The 16,079-nt window shown below is 39.1% G+C and overlaps 1 protein-coding gene across 1 annotated transcript in view; it reads right to left on the bottom strand.

Moving 5' to 3' along the window:
- The window catches only part of ADAMTS6 (ADAM metallopeptidase with thrombospondin type 1 motif 6), a 174,954-nt gene that overhangs the window by 45,559 nt on the left and 113,316 nt on the right, over positions 1-16,079 (bottom strand). Inside the window, exons 13-14 of the mRNA XM_089495161.1 lie at positions 11,688-11,833; positions 4,353-4,416 (exon numbers count right to left, since the gene is read on the bottom strand). Coding sequence (XP_089351287.1) covers positions 4,353-4,416; positions 11,688-11,833 — 210 coding nt within the window. The remainder of the gene's footprint in view (positions 1-4,352; positions 4,417-11,687; positions 11,834-16,079) is intronic.

Genomic DNA, 16,079 nt, shown 5'->3' with positions numbered 1-16,079 from the left:
GGGGAATTGGTCATGGTGGTCAAAAGGCAGATTTTTTCAGCTGTGCCTTGGGGAAGGGGGTCCAGTGGGAGGTGTTATCCTAGATTTCAACACAGAATTTCCTATACTTCAACATGGGACTTTCTATATCATGTAACCCAATAGATTGCAGAAAAGGCTATAGTATGTATCAAGTGCCCCATGATAACTCACTTTCTTCTCTGTTCCCATGAGAAATGCAATAGGGAGACTTTTTGTGGAACTTATTGGGTGGGCTTAAATACAGCACAACACACTCTTTTGCTTCTGTCATTATTGTTGCTACCCATACATGCAAAAGATATGTAAAGCTTGAATTCATATCTCCAATCTTTTGATTACTTCTCCCAGTAAGTGGGAGTATGGTTGTAGCTTCCTAGTATATCCTACTGCAGGGTTTCCTCTCCCTGTTTGACAAAAGATTTCTTTCCTCTTTCAAAAGGTACTGAAATCAGTCAACTAAACTCTGTCTCATTGAGTTTTCCGAGTCTTCCAAGGCAGTTATTGAATGAATAACATTTATCACATTAGTTCTTGTACAACAGTACAGTGTTACTCAAAGTAGTGGTCTGATGGTGATCCACAAGCTGCTGGCTACTATTCCATGGAGAGTTTCTAGGAGTTTCATCTATCCTCTCTGTATTTATAATTAAGGAGCTATTTGTTTTATTTGGATGACATGACGCAGATATTTTTTGGATAATATTTTATTCCAGCTAGGTAGCCTATCAGCTTGTGTGAGTAGATGTCTCTTTAAATTTCCTGTTCTATACCTACAGTTACCATGAAGCAATTTATATGGCTCAGCCGTATAGCCAGTTAGGGTTCCTCGGAAAAAGTGAATGCACTGGGTGGATACAATTGTGGGATAACCTTATGGTGTAAGTTAAACAGTAGTTAAACTCTATATTAGATTTTAACTTTCCTATTATTGCAGGTACTGTTTGCATTGCTAGTACTTTATTGTATTTATATCCATAGGAAACTGCTATGTTGAATATTAAAAATTATTCCACTGAGGAAGATCAACTAAATGACTCCACAAGTTCCCAGGAGTGGCTATATGCTATCTTCCATCATACATACATAGATCTGACATTTTTCTGTGTCTCCTTTCCTCATGTTATGATTGAATGTAATTGTTTATAGCCTTTATTATGAACTGTTGGAATTTTATTCAGGTCTGAATTTCTACGGTTATTTATGCTTGTTCACTTGTTATCTGCACAGGCTATTAGTATCTACATATGTTATACTTCTTTGTCGTATTATCTATTGTTTCTATCATTTGTTTGAAATTGTTCAATTATTTATTATAGTATTGTTTGGCAGAGTTTCCAGAAAAGAAAGAAAGAGTTGTAGTGAATAGGCACAAACATGGTGCTGATCCCTGACACATATTAGAAAACAAAAGTTGACAATTGCTCACATCAGGTAGCTGGGGACGCACTGGCATAGCAGATTCCAAGTAAAGCACTGGGTTCTGTGCTTTGTACTTCCTCCTTCCTTTCTGTTGTGCAGCCAGAAGGACTGAGCAGTATATGTGTGGACTTCAAGCAATGTATGTATATTATTTATTTATTTATTTATTTATTTATTTGTGGTATTTATACCCCGCCCTTCAGCCCTAAAGGCTATCAGAGGAGCTTTGGGATGGCTTTCTCATTCCTTCATATAATATACCTTTGTAAATGGAGGGTGATCTGAAGTCATCAGTATGCCTGGCAGACTGTGTTTTGTATACATGATGTGGCTTTAAGTGTCCTAGGGGCATTTTTTCACTATTGTGAGTGGACTGGATCCTTCCCTAGCTTGACACCATCAATGTTGCAGCCCATGGTTAGTTCTGCTTGACACAGACAACTCATGGGTTTGCACCATTATGCTTCTCTACAGCATTTCCCCCCTCCATCTGTATGTTGTAAATAATAATAGTAGTAGTAGTAGTAGTAGTAGTATTTATAACCCACCTCTCCCTGTGTTGGATCAAGGCGGGTAACAGCATATAAAAAGAGAAAACAATAATATCAAAGGCATTCGAATCAGTCTGAAGAGAACAATTTAGGCACGTGGAGAGTGAAATTAGGGGATCAATTTGGGAAGGCCCACCAGAAGAGATCTGTTTTTATTGCCTTCTTAAAAGCCTCAAAAGATGTTAGTTGGTGGATCTCATCTGGCAGATCGTTCCAGATTTTAGGAGCGGCAGCAGAAAACGTCCTCTGGGAAGTAGTTACCAGTCTAGTTCTCTGTGACTGTAGTAGGTTCTTCCCTGAGGACCTGAGAGTGCAGGAAGGATTATATGGGAGGAGGCGTTCTCTCAGGTAAGCTGGACCCAGGCCATGTAGGGCTTTACAGGTAATAACCAACACCTTATATTGTGCCTGGAAGCTAATAGGCAGCCAGTGTAGGGATTTTAAGATAGGTGTGATAGAATCAAACTTGGAACTCCCAGTCACCAATCTGGCTGCCATGTTTTGGACCAGTTGCAGCTTCTGAACGTGGCATAAGGGTTGCTCCGTGTAGAGCACATTGCAGAAATCGAGACGAGAGGTTACCAGTGAATGTACAACCATTTCAAGGTTTTCCCGTTCCAGGAAGGGGTGTAACTGGCATATCAGCCGAAGTTGATAACAGGCACTCCTGGCTGTCACGTCAACCTGGGACGATAGGTGAAGTGACGAGTCGAGAAGCACCCCGAAGCTACAAACACAGTCCTTTAGGGGAAGTGTGACCCTGTCCAGAACTGGGGAGCTTATCACCATACCCGGATCGGGATTGCCTATGACGAGTACCTCCATTTTATTTGGATTCAATTTAAGTCTATTTTCCCTCATCCAATCCATTACTGACCTCAGTCATTCAGAAGAGAGATGCCATCCTTGGTCACTGAAGCAGTCCGAGACATGGAGAAACAAATTTGGGTGTCATCAGCATACTGATAACATCCCACCCCATGTCTCCAGATGATCTCACCCAGCGGCTTCATGTAAATGTTGAAGAGCATTGGCGACAGTATCGCACCTTGAGGGACACCCGATTTGAGCTCCCTCTTAGCCGAATAACTGTTGCCAAGCGACACCATCTGGAATCTGCCCGAGAGATAGGACCAGAACCACTGCAAAGCAGTGCCCCCGATTCCTAACCTTCTCAGGCGTTCCAGAAGGATACCATGGTCTATGGTATCGAAGGCCACTGACAGGTCTAAGAGCATCAACAGGGCCACACTTCCCCTGTCGATGCACAGACGGAGATCATCGACCAAGACGACCATGGCAGTCTCCACTCCGTATCCTGACCTGAAGCCAGTTTGAAATGGATCAAGATAATTGGTGTCATCCAAGACTGCTTGGAGTTAGTTGGCAATGGTATATCATAGGAAAAACATACACATAGGAAAGCATGAGCCTTGTGTCAAAACAGTACCTTCTTGCTATAAATATGGCAATTTTGGGACTGTTTTACCAGTGTAAAGTGAACTGTCATAAGTTCTAGTTGAGGTGTCTCTTTTAAACTATAATCATGATATTCAGTTTATAATTGGAGCAAATGAGTGTTCCATTTCAAAATGGAGAAGTGATACACCTCCTGGCTCAGAGCACAAGCCAACTGTGCCTATAATACATTACACAGCCTGGGTATGGTATATCGTACACTGCACAGAGGTATCCAAAGTATTAGCATTTTAGCTAGTATTTCTGAAAACGTAATTTTTTTTAAAAGGTCATTAACATAAACATTTTTCTCTGTATCACATTTTCATTGTATTGGGTTTTATTTTTATTCTTATGACCTGCTATAATCTTATGACATGCTATATTGGACCACACTGGTTGTCAAGCAGGTTATATGTTTTAGAGAAACAAGGAAAGATTATCTACCCACACTTTAGGATATAGAAATAATGCTTCTGAAGTTTCACAGAGCTAAACACTAAAAATTTATACAAGAAAAATGCTTCTGATCTGCAACATTATGCCTGTATTGCTCAGACAAGTCAAAGTGGTTCATACATAAGCATCCTGTAACCACCTTGGTTCCTATTACAATTATTCCACATATCAATCTCTCTAAAGCGCTTACAAGATCTGTAACTTCCTTTGTTGATATTCAATACTGGAATGCCTCGGGTCTGTCAAAGCCTTTTCTTTTTATATTAATATGTACTTAAGGATGTAATACTAAATATATTTCCCTGGAAGTGAATCCTGCTTGCAACTGAGCTTGCAAGAGAACTGTCCTTTGGAAATTCTGATATATTTAGGGGAATTAAGAGCATTTGAGATATTTAGTTATGCTATTGCTACAGTTACATTTCAGTGATTTGATCTACTCACATCAGTATTACAGGAGCGATACCGTTTCCTTTCTCCAAGGCAATACTTTCCTCCACCTGAAGGTCTGGAAAACATATTATAAACTTTATTAATTTTATACATTTGTAAATATAAAGGGAGTAACAGTGGAAAAAATCATGACAGGGATGCATTTTTCACAGTTCTTTCCAAATAAAAATGGAGAATACTGTATCCTTTAAAATTTTGAATTTAAGGAATACTAACTCAAATGGCAAAAAGATAAATTTAAAAGTTAGATTCTGAAGAAAATGAATGTGAAACTAATTTCTTCTAGGCAAGATCTAATGGTATACTTCAATATCCAATATTATATATATATTTTTATTAACACTGATAGAATCAAGACATTCTTCCCCTTCTGCCGCTGCCCCCAGCCCAGCTCCAAAAATTTGCTCAAGAAGATTTACATCTATTTGGAGCAAGATTTTAGTATACTCCAAGGAGGCTAATGGAGGGAGGGGGACTATTGATTAGGATCCAGCAGAAATATACCATTGGATGCTGTCCTCTATTGTGTCTAATACAATAAAAATTAAAAACAGCAATATGAAAACACATATAATTGCATTCCCAGCATCTGTATGCAGCACCATGAATACTTGGTACAGCGACATTGTATTTTGCAATGTTGCATTAGTGCAAGTCATTACACATAGATCTAAGCACTGCTTTGCTGTTGCAGAAGGGTTTTATAAAATCAATCAAAATTAAGAAGAGGGATTGTTTTCATGATTACCGTTAAGCTGAAACATTCTACTATGTGTTTCTGATCTCAGAACTGTACATTTGGAAAATTAATATTTTTTTGAATTTACAGTGATGTTTCTTTGAATTTGTAGAACTTTGTAGAATTTGTAGAGCTGCCATATTTAAAGTTCCATATATTTAAAGCTAAAGTTAGTGCTACAATTCACTTGTCTTTGCAAATAGAAAACCTTAAGTCTAAATGTTTGAAATGTAACCGAGCTTATAATTAATTTGGTGTATTATTATCATATTATATTTATTTGTATCCCACTCTTTTCCCAGGACTGGGACTGCTGTAGTGTATTGCTATAAATATAGATAACTAAAAATGCAGTCAGTTAAAAAGTAGGGCTGTACATGTGAAATCTGTGAAATCTTATTTGTGGAGTAATACTGTCCAGGTTAAAAAGAAGCTTGGAAATAATAATACCTAATCCACACCACAATTTTATTTTGAATTTGAGGGGACTTTCAAGAACAGACTCTGATATTAGGATGACTTGTTCAAAAGCTCAATTGGGTGAGTAAAAATCCTGGATTTTTTTTTAACATGGTTGTTTCAATGTCCCCCATTATCCTAAAAAAATATATGACGAGTTAATGTATCTTGAATAATTCCCAGAGCAGTCCTATGCTTGTCTATTCAGATCTAAGGAACAAAGCAGGCAGCCCAAAAGGACTGATCTCCAGCCACTCTGGCTGCAATCATTCCAGGACTGCAGAGACCCGATGGCCTGCTCCCAAAGTGAGCCACCGCTGTGGTCCTGAATGAGCTGCTGGCAGGAGTAGTTTAAACCCACTCCTTTTGCCAGAGGTTTTAGGCCTCCTTAGGCAGCCCCGGAGAAGCTTCCAACAACTTCAGGGCATGCATTGTCTAAACATCATGCCCCTGAATGTCCGGAAGCTGCTGTATTTGGCCCATCTGTTTTGAGCCTCTGTCTCACTGGGGGTTCAATGGGATTTAATCCTAGGTATGAGTTTAAAGGTTTGCAACCTTGCTCCATAATAAAGTTACACTGACAGTTTAGCAGGGCCAAATATATAATGGGTATGACCTAGCCAGTTCATCCCTCTTCATTTCATGGATGGGAGAGAAGCATTTGGAAATTTTAAGTGTTTATCTATAGCTGAATGTCTCCATTATTATCAAAGAAATTAGCTAAAATCAGATCAAAGGGGTCAGAAAGTGAATACGAAGCTGAGTATAACAAAGGTGTTCTTGTTTTAATCTGGATAAAGACGGGAGTGTGCATAGTCATGGATAGGAAATCTCTGGCCAAATGACAAAATGATCTGGCATGGTGATGGGTATGGCTCCTTTCCCTCCACAACCTTACATGGGGGCGGGGGGGGGGGGGAGAGAAAGAAAGCCAGGAGTGCACTCAAGGCAGCTCTTCAAAGCAGAAACTAACTACCCCACTTGCTTTCCTCACATGAAAAGAAATAAGTGGTTCATTGGGGACCAACAGCCAACCAAGGGAAAACCTATGTTAGGAAGATCATCCCTACAAGAGGAGCTAATGGAATTGTGCAACTCCAACTGCTCAGGCAGCTTGCTAGATGTATAGCATGTTTTATGTATGAAAACAGTAATTTACAGCTTGACATAACACACATTTTACATATCCATATGGGTGTTAATGATCACTGGAATGAGGGGAATCAGTTTTATTATATGAGTAGTTCATGCTGAATGAGTCCTGAAACAAATATGCCCACATGCATTCACTGCAATCAGTCAGACTGCTGTGAATACTGAGTGTTAGAGTGCTGTGCACTGAAGATTAAAAAGGAATGCTCATTCTCATACAGTTCAGCAATAAGATGTGGAGAAAACCACCTCACAAAGCGAGTCCATGAAAAAACAAAGCTTCACGTTCTCAAAGGCATAGAGGACTGAGTGGCCACATTCCCACTGAAAGTATTTATTTAAGAATTTGTATTAATGCAAGAAATATAAGAAGCAAGGATCTGAAAATGTAGTTAGTTATTGTGGGCCATTAACAAGACAAAATATAGATAGCAACAGCAAATACATTTCTATACTGCTTATAAGTGCACTTAAGCACTCCCTAAGTCGTTTACAATATGTAAGCCAATTGCCTCCGAACAAGCTGGGTACTCATTTTAACAACCTATGGAAGGATGCAAGGCTGAGTGGACCCTAGAGCCCTGCCTGGGATCGAACTCACAGCCTTGTGGCTGTGAATGGCTGCATTATTGGCATTTAATCACTGCACCAATAGGGCTCCTCTGGATAAATATAAATGCCTCAGCACATAACTATAATTCAGTATTGTGAAATTAGAGAAAAGCTGAATGTAAGACAGTTCTCTTAAAAACTAATGAATTGCCACATTGCATGGGTGTCACTATGAGGCTGTGGGAATGTGAGCTGCACTGGGTGACACTTCAGAATGGGGTGTCACCCAGTGCACTGGTGGCACTGGCTGACTTTCTGGATCTGGTGGCTCTACTGGCTGAATACTGAAGAGAGTCTCCTCCCTCTCCCGTTCACCCAGCAACTCTGGGAAATAGGAGAATCCCACCCCACCAGCACCCACCGGTGGGACTGGACTGTCTTCCAGGTCTGCAACTCTTCTGCCTGGCCAGTGAAGAGAGTTGCCTCTTTTTGCCTTCTGGCCAGCAGCTCCGCCACATGCTTAAAAGGCTGTCGAAGTGGGGAAAGGTATTATGAATGATCCATACCAGGTGTCAAATATACTAGGTATGCCACTGCCACGTTGTATTGTGTTCTAAAGGGCTCCCATATACTTTTATTGGTCTAGAGTCAGAATGCACAAAAACATAGTGTCCAATTTATATAAGAGTTTGTGTCAAAGTATTCAAAAATGATTGATGGATAATATCAAGAATTGCAGCCCTTAGTGTTAGAGCTTTTCAGGACACACAAACTGGAATTAGAGGTTTTAAGACTACCTTAATTTACCTAATGGTGGACAAGAGAAGATATAGAAAAAGAGTAACTTGTACAGGGGGATGGAAGCATGAGTCTGGAAAACTAATAAGATATCAAGTGGTGGATCAGAAATTACAAAGTTGTGAGAAGGATGGTGGAAAGAGGAGAAGGAACTCAGGAAGAAGCTTCGATAAGGTTCAAGCCTTATCTCTGTACAAACCTAGTCTTCCCTTCCTTCTTCAAACTCATATGTCTGATTTAAAATATGTTGTCCATCTATAATATAAAATCTGTACCCTATCTTTCCTCAAAGAAGCTCACTAGCATTGGTAGGCTCCCATTCAGGCACCAACCAAATATGAACTGCATCATATTTATTTATTATTCTTTGGGGAAAACTTAGGAAATGATAAATATTGCAGAGATCAGAAGACACCTATAAAAGTTTATCAGGGTTCTACTATGAATAATCTTTTGGGCTCTTTGCTTTTCTCACTGTCATTTTTGATACTGTTAACAATGGCTGCTTCATGCTTGTCTTCCAAAGCGAGAAAGCAACATTACTTGGATCCAATGGAGGGCTGAATTTTGTCTATTTCTACCATCGAAAGCAGAAATAAGTTATGGGATAAAGTGCCAACACCATTATGTAACCTATATATGCAATCAAGCCATGAATCTGCTTATGGTTCAGCTGTATCAATGTCATCACTAAAGAATGCTGGTATGAACAAAAGCTCCCCCACCAATAACAGGGAAGCATTCTCTCAGAAAGTACTTCTTTCTCCCTTTAAAGCTACTTCTCCTAACTGGTTCTAAGAATAATGTGAAGAAGGTTCTGGAAAAAGAAGGTGTTATACTAACTGGTTCTAAGAATAAAGTTGTTTAATGCTGCTCTTGGGCTCCAGCTTTTGATGATGTATAGAAAAGCTGAGGAGGAAGCTTATGAGTGAAAAGCCACAAGGAAAAGATAGAAGATGCAAATATGGGTTGAGCTAGGAACAACAAAGAAGCAGACACTGTAACAGAAGCAATGAGATGACAATGATGTGAAAAGCTGAAGGGCTCGTATAAATCCACATTGGCCAGTGGTTGCCAGGAAGTAACCTTCACTGAAGGGCCAAGCTGCTGAGTACCTATAGCTCCACCCATGCTAGTCAGAACTTGCTGAGAGGAGATGGACCTACAAGGTCCTATGATTTAGCTTTGAGCAGTTTCATATACTCTGACTTTATGTGTGTACATGTGCATAAAGGATCAGTTATGATGGAGTTTTGTAGCTGTCTGCAAAATGAGAGCCATTCTGCATTGGTGGCTCTTCTTATGCAAAGATTTGTGAAGGCAGCTGCTGACATGGACATGAAAACTGCCATCACCTTTGAAAGAGAAAGTAAGGGGCAGTACAGAGGGGCGGCTAGAAGCTGTCCCTGTAAGCCCTGCGTCTGTGCTGCAGCATCTGCATGCTGCAGCACAGATGCACCGTCCAAAAGGAGCTGCTCTAGGCACTGCCTTTTTTGTGCCATTGTACGGGCTGCAACTCAGCCCTAGGACGCCTCTTCCGTCCAGAGGCGTATGGGCGCTCAGGTGCCCTTACATCATGAGGCTGCGCCCCATGTGGACAGGGCTGTAGCCTTGTGACATAAGGGAGCCGATATTAGGGCTCAGTGCATATGGATGCTGCGCCATATTGAGCCCTAATACCCGGCACAAACAGCCTGTCTGTACCAGGCCTAAGTCAGCATGGCGGGGGGGGGGGGAATAAAGCACATTTGAAACAGGACTGATTTCAAATTTATTTCTCAATGTATGTGCATACATGTGGCTGTTTCAGGTTGTGATATCCCCCCTCCTCTAAACTTCATGCTGCACACTAATGTTTATGTAGAAGAAATTCATGAAATCTGAAATTACCTCCAAGACATCTGCAGTATCGAAAAGCTACTGTGAAAAGCAGTGGACATTTTGTGTTTCTTGTAAGACAAGATGGTGTATTCTGCTGTGTCATGATGCTTGAATCACTATGTGGCAAAAGTGAGGTGCTGTTGGACTGTAGCTCCAAGCAGTCATTGCCAGTATAGTCGATAGTGAAAAATGCTGGGAACAGCAGTCTAACATCATCTAGAGAACACATAATTCCCACCCTGGCTTGTAGGATGTATATAAGTGACAAGGCCCAGTGAATACACTCTGTGGTCAAAGGAAAGAAAAGTGATTATTTGACTTCAGTAGACACTGATACAAGTTAGAGAAAGAATGGAAACTTGTTGGAACCGTGACTAAGGACTTTATCACATGTGAGGAATTTCTCTTAATTTCGAATGAAAAGAAAGTGGGGCCAGAACGCATTCATGTGAATTCGCTAGTTCAGCGAATTTATGTGAATGCGAATTGCATTCGAACTGGCTTCCCATTGCCCGGAAATAGCATGCCATTGCCCAAATTTGCGTGTGATAGTCTATCACGCAATAACATGAAACCCCATGATCGCGCTCGGACTGACTTCCCATTGCCCAAATTTGCATGTAGTGGGTTATCACGCAATAACATTAAACCCTATGACTGCATTCAGATTGCCATTGGATTATACTTCCAATTTCCCTTGTCTGATAAGCTCCTCAGAGGTTTAAATCTCTCACTTTTTCATATAGCATACTATAGAGGGGGTAAAGAGGCTTTCTACAGTGTCAGATCTGGAGAAGAGAAGCAGCTTTTATTACAAATTTGGATCTTCTCATTTTGGAATCAAAAGATTGTGCCCTTCATAGAAATTATTAACTACTGTGCGCATGCATATAGAGCTTGGAAGTGTTACTGGGAGATTCTGAGAGTTGCAATCCAAAAAAATTAACTTTTCAAAGCCATACACATGCATTTGTGTGTGTGCACATATTTAAAGCTATAGAGCTGCTGAAAAAAGATTGTTCTACACGGTTTCTTGCATATACTTCCAAAAGCATTGCACATGCAAATAACCTAATAGGTTGGAATTGTTAAAACAGAATAGATATAACATGATTTGAACAACTCTGAAGACTAAAAAAATGATTATGTCATTGAGAACAATGAGAGCAAAATGTTTTCCTGATAAAAGCAGTCGTAAAACAATGAAGAACTGCCTTTTGTGGAATAATTAAGAATCAAACTGACAAATTTGTAGATTGCATGAGTGATAAGGTTTACATGGATGTACAGACTGCCAGAAAAAGGAAAAAGGTAGTTGAGAACATTTTAGTTGTTGGATGATATACATAAATGAAGTCATTGCCTCATAGTGACAAATATTTTAAAATTTCAGATTTGGGTAATATTTTAATATACAGGTGTTAGGAAAACTAATTCTTATGTATATGAATGCCAGAAACATATTTTAATTAGGGCATTAAGTGGGATTTATCAGTTGTATGGTTTACATAAATGGAGCTGTGAGAAAGAGAAATCACCTACTATATTAAATCTGTGTTTATAGTATATGTTTCAGGCCTATATTTAAATATGTGAAAGTATGTTGAGTAAGCATCTTTCTGCTTTTTAAAAGACAAGTATTGGCACAGTACTGAAACGTTTTTACAGATAACACGTGAAACCACACTTTGAAACATTTCCAAATATGCCTTTTTTGCTGGCTCTGGCTTACTTTAGCTACTTACGCTGGACTGTCACAGTGTCTTATGGATGATGAGACTCCTCCCCCGCAGGTCCTGCTGCACTCTCCCCAAATTGACCAGGGACCCCAACCCCCATTTATGCTCTGGGGCCAAGTGCCAAAAGGTACGCACTCTCCCTGATAACACCACTGAAAAGATTTCATAGAAAACACAGAATTAGCTTTCAACTGATATGAGCTATTAGGACAGAAAAATATATGGGTCAAGCATTGACCAATTATAGGCAACAGCATTCCTTGTATAGATAACATGCAGATGTTTTACTTTCTTTAGCCATGTTTAGTCAATGGTGAAGGCAAATGCTATTTGTTATTTATCTTTTAGCTAAGCCTCAATTGTAAATCACTAAACATACAAAAAAAATTAACAAGGCAGCATTTTACATTTCATACAAAACTTTACCATCACTCATTAAAATAGAATACAACTCACTGAAAATCTTTAAATGTTAGGGATAACTTTGAGAGTGTTTTCGGGGAGGGGAGGAAAGAAATCTCACCTATACTTGGACCAATATTTTAAGAGCATAACATGGAAAATTCTCCAGTTAGGAATTTTTATGAGTGTTATTGCTTTTCCTTTTAAAAAAATAAGACCCTGAAGTATGGATGATGTTACAATGGAAGAGGAATCTGAAGCAGTATTTCATCTACACTTACACTGCAGACATAATAAAAGTAATGCCAAGACACAGAAACAACAACAAAAAAATCTTTACACTCACTGACTAGCCAGTTGCTCCAAGACTAAATGAACACATGGACTGAAATTTTAAAACAGACAACAGCAAAGCCTAAACCTGGCAGCATTTTTTTTTATGATGGGGCAATAAGTTAGCATGAGACAAAAGAATACATTAAATATATAACTTGAGTTGGAATATTTTATTCATATCAAATTAAGCCAAATACTGCATCCTAATTTAAGACCAAATTTGGCTGTCTTGTTTCACTTCAGAAAATTGAGAAGGCAGGAGAAAATAGAAAACAAAATAAAATAATTTATCCTGTCAGATAATATTTTGACATTTTGGCCAGTATGCTTTAAATAGGAATTTTACCTGCTTGTAAAATATGTATAGCCCCTGAGTTGAGCCCTGAATGGTGTAACATTTTATTATACCCTACCCTTGTTTTAAATCAAGGGGTAATGTTATTTCATTGAAGAAAATATCCCTAATATTTCCTTACACAAAAATTATAGATTTTGTTTCTTCATCAATGTGCTATTGGCCCAGAAAGAAAGCTTGTCTTCTAACTGGGCAGCTTTCTTCTGGTGGCATTCTAGTCCAATGACCTCTACTTTGAGTAGCACTGATCTACCATATTGTTCTTTCTAAGCAACATATTCAGTATCTTGGACAATAGCAACCATTATATGCATATATAGTTAAGAAAGCCTACAGCCTCTGACAAAGAAACTCCTTTTTACAAAGTCCTTTTATGCCTGCCCAGACTCCATTTACTTTCTCATCATCTAGCTAGAGGTTTTTAGCAGCAACAGCAGTGGGTGGGTGGTGAAGCATAGCTAGAGAAACACAGACTTTTGGTGCTAGATTGCAGCATGTGTCTGCAGTAAACAATGAAATAAAACTTGAGCTGAGAAACAGTGAGATACTAGCAGATCCTTCTGTAGCTGTGTGGTCCTGCCTACAACAGGCAAGGTAAACAGCAGCTGCCTCCATAATCCCTTACTGAACAATGCTTGAACAGCAAAACAGAGCAGGAAAAGGAAAAAGCAGATTAGCTGCCTCACACCTACCCCCAGCATGTTAAAATAGTATAGCACTGTAAGCTGTCTGGCCATAAAAATGGAAATAAAAAGAAAAGTAGAGACTGGTGAAATAAATTTTTAAAAAAGAAAACAAACCTAGATGCTTTTTGGAACACATTTTCAAGTGGTTTCTAGTAGGCTGGAGATGTTTGTATTTATTTATGCAAGGCTTACCTGACTACTATTTCATTTCACTCGTGCATACTGTTAGTTTTGAATAAAAGTTTGCTGAAACATTTTGAACAGTTCTTACTTTCTGTTCTGTAGCAACCTATTCCTATTTTTTCTGTGCTATTTCTGCCTCAGGTACCAATTTTTTATTTTATTTTTTAAAAAAAGAGGTAATCCCCAGGAAATCATCTGCTTTGTTAACTGAGGTCTACTTGTGTAATGTCTGTCATTATTCTGTCTGAAGAAGTATTTCTTGTTGTTGTGTGGCTTCAAATCATTTCTGACTCAGGGCAATCCTAAGGCAAACCTATCACAGAGTTTTCTGGAGCTGAGAGTGTGTGACTCACCCAAAGTCACCCAGTGGGTTTCCATGGCTAAGCGGGAATCGAACCCAGAGATGTAGTCCAACGCTCAAACCACTACACCACAATTTATACTGGTCTTTTAATCAAAAAGTCCCCAAGGAGGCTTACAAGTGCAGGTTAACACAAAAACAAAGCAAAACAAAACTTCTCTCATACATGCATACAATGCAGCAGCCCTCATTCCTCTGGCTAAGAAATGGAGCCGGAGCACTTGCTTCTTTGTTTCTCTAGTCCTAGGGCAACTGGAACTAAGGTCTCAAACACACTGCAGAAATAATCCAGTGTGAGACCACTTTAGCTGCCCTGGCTCAATGCTACGGAATTCTGGGAACTGTAGTTTTGTGAGACATTTAACCTTCTCTGTCAGAGAGCTCTGGGGCCACAACAGACTACAATTCCCAGGATTCCCTAGCATTGAGCCAGAGCAGTTAAAGCGGTCTCAAACTGGATTATTTCTGCAGTGTGTTTTGGATCTAAGTTTTCTTTTATTTCCCTTTTCCCTGCCAGAAGAGAAAACTTAGCTCCAGTCGCCCTAGGACTAGAGAAACAAAGAAATAAATGTAGCTGTTTTGTGTAGCAACATAATTTAATTAAAAGTTTAAAAAAATAAAAAAATACAGCACACCACATTAAACACACACTGCAACTCAATAATTAAAATTCTTTTCTTTTCTTCTGTCTAGCCAGAAGGTTTGTTTTTGCAGCATTGGCATCAGGAGGATGGAGAAGGAAGGCTGGAGAAAGACAAAACTTCCCATGTTGGGTTGCAGCAACATGTCAACAGTAAGCAAATAAAATTTGACCTGGGAAAGAATGGGATTCTTCTCTAGGTGATCCTATTATAGCTGTCTGTCCTTACACACAACAGGCAAGGGAAACAGCTGCCTCCAGACTCACTTACTAAGCATGTGTGAAGAGCAAAACAGAAAGAAAAGGGGAAAGATTAGCCTGCCTCACCAACTAACCTGGCATGTTGAAAAAGCATAGACCTGTATGTTTTGCCACCAAAATGGAAATCATAAGGCAGTAGAGGCTGTTGAAAGAAAAATATTAACCTGGGATTCGTTTTGGGAGAATCTTAAAAGTTGACTGTAGAAAATTCAAAATGCTGTTGTTTATTTCTGCACGGCTTACCTGATCTGGTTGTTTCATTTAATATGGGCATAATGTGAGTTCTGAATAAAATGTTTGCTGAACCATACTCAACTGCTCTTATTTTTTGTGGTGTAGGAATCTATCCCTACTCTTTCCATGATATTTCTAGCTCTGGTACCAAAGTTTCTGTTAAATATGTAAAGCCCAGGAAGACATCTACTACAATTACTGATGTATCTCAGAAAGCTTTCTTAATTGCTGTCACCACTGCAATTTACTCTTTAAGAATTTTATTGTATAACTGATCTGATTCAATAAATGTCAATGATTACTTGTATTCTAGCATGTCCACCTGGTGTGTTCACCTTTGAAAGTACCTACAAAGTGGTAGAACAGTTAGACTGAAGCAACTATGACAATTACTAGCACTAACCTGCTTTTCTTTGGTTGAATCAGCATGTCAAGAGAGTATTTGTCAAAGTCAATGTCAACAACAGTGGGAAAATACTAACATTCTATTGGCTCCAAAGTGCTCTATGTACAAAACTAAATAATATTTAAATGTGTTGGACTCACTTATTCTTAGATTAAATTCACAAAATAAGATGTATTGATTATACAGTAATTTCTTATATTTGTTGCATGCAATCCCCACTCCCAGAATGGCTGATGTCATGGTTACTCATTACACTTGCCATGTTTTAGTTGTTTCAAAAAGAACAATTGATTTAAATAATAGTTGCAATTAAGTGGAAAATATAATAATGTATCTCTATTTTCAGCCACTCCATTCAGCAATAGTTACAATTGTCTAGTAGTGCATCTATAATTTCCATTCTTCACCAGCCAGGAAATAAGAGGAGTATTAGGAGAAAGCCAAGTAGCTGGGGTGCAGAGAAGAAATAAACAAAAAGCTATCAGAAAAGACAGGAAAGCAAACAGAAGAGCAGGTGGCTAATTTCAGCTGGGC

Source organism: Sceloporus occidentalis, unplaced genomic scaffold (genome assembly GCF_023333645.1).
Source record: "Sceloporus occidentalis isolate IW3139 unplaced genomic scaffold, rSceOcc1.0.p SCAF_1, whole genome shotgun sequence".
Classification (NCBI taxonomy): Eukaryota; Metazoa; Chordata; class Lepidosauria; order Squamata; family Phrynosomatidae; genus Sceloporus; species Sceloporus occidentalis.
This window is presented reverse-complemented; position numbering and strand designations above follow the sequence as displayed.